At 35.0% G+C, this 2867-nt stretch overlaps 2 protein-coding genes across 2 annotated transcripts in view; both read right to left on the reverse strand.

The window, feature by feature from the left end:
- mybbp1a (MYB binding protein (P160) 1a) overlaps positions 1-1900 on the reverse strand; it is an 18271-nt gene extending 16371 nt beyond the window's left edge. The window contains 1 exon segment of the mRNA XM_035666777.1: positions 1896-1900. Coding sequence (XP_035522670.1) covers positions 1896-1900 — 5 coding nt within the window.
- Positions 1901-2057: 157 nt separating this feature from the next.
- tbl2 (transducin beta like 2) overlaps positions 2058-2867 on the reverse strand; it is a gene marked incomplete at its 5' end in the record, with an annotated part of 3076 nt that continues 2266 nt past the window's right edge. Inside the window, one exon of the mRNA XM_035667206.1 lies at positions 2058-2644. Within this exon, the coding sequence (XP_035523099.1) occupies positions 2185-2644 (460 nt within the window). The remainder of the gene's footprint in view (positions 2645-2867) is intronic.

The following is a 2867-nucleotide window of genomic DNA, read 5'->3' on the forward strand; positions in this document are numbered from 1 at the left end:
AATAATAGTTAAATAATAATAATAATAATAATAATAATAATAATAATAATAATAATAATAATAATAATAATAATCACAATAATAATAATAATAATAATGATAATAATCACAATAATAATAACAACAATAATCACAATAATAACGATAATAATAATAATAATTATAATAAAAACAATAATAACGATAATAATAATAATAAAAATAAAATAATAATAATAAAATAATAACAATAATAACTATAATAATTGTGTGCTTTGCGTTCCTGTAAATATAATTATTTTTATAATAACCTTTAACATTTTTACATATAATTATTAATTAAACATATAATTAAATATAAAAATAATAAATCCTAAAATACAATAATATAAAATAATAAATATAAATTATTTCTTTCTTTAGTGCTACTTTTATATACCGTAGTTACATATTTTGCATGTCTTATTTTCTATATATTGTTATATATTGTAATATAATGCACATATATTTTAACATTATTATTATTATTTCCATTTCTTATAATGTCTCTGTTCAGGAATAAAGTATAAAGTATTTCTGCTTGTGATTTAAATATTTAAAGTATCTGTTCATACATTTTATGTGTGTGCTGTGGAGGACACTACGGCTGTATTTTATTGTGAAATCCTGTATAATTAAACACAAAAGCTGAAGCTTACAGAGGATGTTAAAGGATGTTTTACACCAACTGAAAGTATTCTCAATCATGAATCTGTTATTTATTTCCCTAAACACCTCGAGGGTTGTAAGTTACATGAAACATTTTCAGCTGTGACTCCCGTGTGTGCGCAGCCATCAGACACAGATTTACTCCAGTTATATTCTTAAATAAAACAAGTGCTGGAATCACATACACGAGTTTCTTTTTGTATAATAATGCAAATAATTCCAGTCCCTGTATGGAGGGTTTACACTGCACACTGATCATTCCTATATCACCACCAACAGGTCAAAACCTTCACTTTTAAACTGACTTAGTGACATATCTAATGGATATTTCATATTATATTCAATGTGTAACAATAACAGGAGAGAACAGCTGTTAAACTGTACAATGAACAGAGAACTCTAACTGCAGGAAGTTTGTGTTAAACAAACACTTTGGATGAACTGTGTCCTGTGAATATTGATCAGATGAGTTTTCCTGATCATTTTAGGAATTGTTTATACAATTCTTGTCTGTATTGTGTATTTTTATACTTTTAATAGTCATACATGCTTCTTTTTTTGACAAATTCAGTGTCTTCTTCTCATTGTTGAAGCTCTGTGAATATATCTTGTCTTTATATCTTAGATAATAATTTAAACCTTTGCAGAAAAGAGATTAAATGCTGAGATATAGGCCTACTGTGTATACTACCTGTACTATATAATACGTGGTCTGAGAAGAGCAAAGAAATCATCCTATAGTCACATATTGTCACACAAACATCCTCAGTGCGTGTTAGGAACTGTATCCTCAACATTTTAACAGTCACGTTTTAAGAGAAAAATAAAGTGAAGTTAGACTTAAATATTCCCTCCAGACATGTTTAAGACATACAATAAATACTCTCTGAATAATAATAATAATAATAATAATGTATCTGGGGTTTTTATTCCACAAAAAAGTTTAATTACCTTGTTAAAAATTCTTATAATTACATCAACTCCTTCTCTTTCATTGAAAAATCCAGAATCTGTGCAAATATTTTTAGTTTCAAAAGTTGAACAGCTGTAAACAACACGAGCACTGGAGGCTTCAGGTGTCCACGTCACATGTGTCAGTTGCATACTGGACCACGACGGGCTTCCAGACGAATCTGTACGTCAGATTTACGCTGAGCACAGAAACTTTCCACTTTCAGCAGAAGAATGTGAGAACAAACTGCTGGTACATCATCCTGCACAGTGAAGCTCAAACAAACCACATGAACAAGAAGATAAACACATTTTTGCCAGAGGTTGACTTTAAACTGAAGCTGCAGGAGGCAAATATATATAAAAACACACATCAGATCACACAGGAGACAGAGGAAAGGAAAGATCTGAACTCAAACCGCTTTTATCTTTGCATAAAAAGATATTCTTTATTAAAACTGCATGCATTCCATTATTCCCTGACCAGAGAGGGAGAGCTGAGGTTGAAAAAGGAAGCAGTCAGACAGGAAACAGTCGTACAGTGGTTCATTCGATGGGACCAGCCAGCACAGTGTCCAAGGCGCTCTGAGCCTCTTTGATCTGCTGCTGCAGTCTCTGCTTCATCGCCTCGTTCTGGGCCTTCTTCAGCATGTCCTGCATGTCTCTGATGGCGGCCCGGTAGCCCGGGGCGTTGTGAAACACTCGGATGGCCTTGTCGCCGCAGCACGCCAAGAATCGCCCGTTAACGTCAAATCTAAGGTCGTCGATCTTCCCGCTGTGGACGCCGTGCAGCTCCTCCTCCAGCTCGCCGCTGGCAGCGTTGTACATCGCCACGTTGGAGCCGTCACTCACCGCCACCACCCGGCCGTCCGGGGACAGAGCCACCCGGCTGCCGTCGGAGGACGCGCAGGGGACGGTCTTCAGGAGGTACGGGTCCTGCTGCTTCTTGTACTCCACATCAGTATTCCACAGCTTCCACGTGCCGTCTTTGGAGACAGTCACCATTCTGATGATGAAAGTCAAACATTTACATTAAAGAGAGACACTGGGGACAAAGACTCTCTAAAACACTGGCAAACAGCCGACCAGTACCAACTACAAGTAAAACTTCTGGTGATAAAAAACGTGCACAGAAAAATCTCTGATAAATGATTATCTCCTAATTGTGTTTGATAAAAGCTACTAAAAATGTTTTGACCCTGCGTAGAACTCTTGTAATTAGTATTAAC

Source organism: Morone saxatilis, unplaced genomic scaffold (assembly GCF_004916995.1).
Source record: "Morone saxatilis isolate NCDOM2014 unplaced genomic scaffold, NCSU_SB_2.0 Contig20, whole genome shotgun sequence".
Classification (NCBI taxonomy): Eukaryota; Metazoa; Chordata; class Actinopteri; family Moronidae; genus Morone; species Morone saxatilis.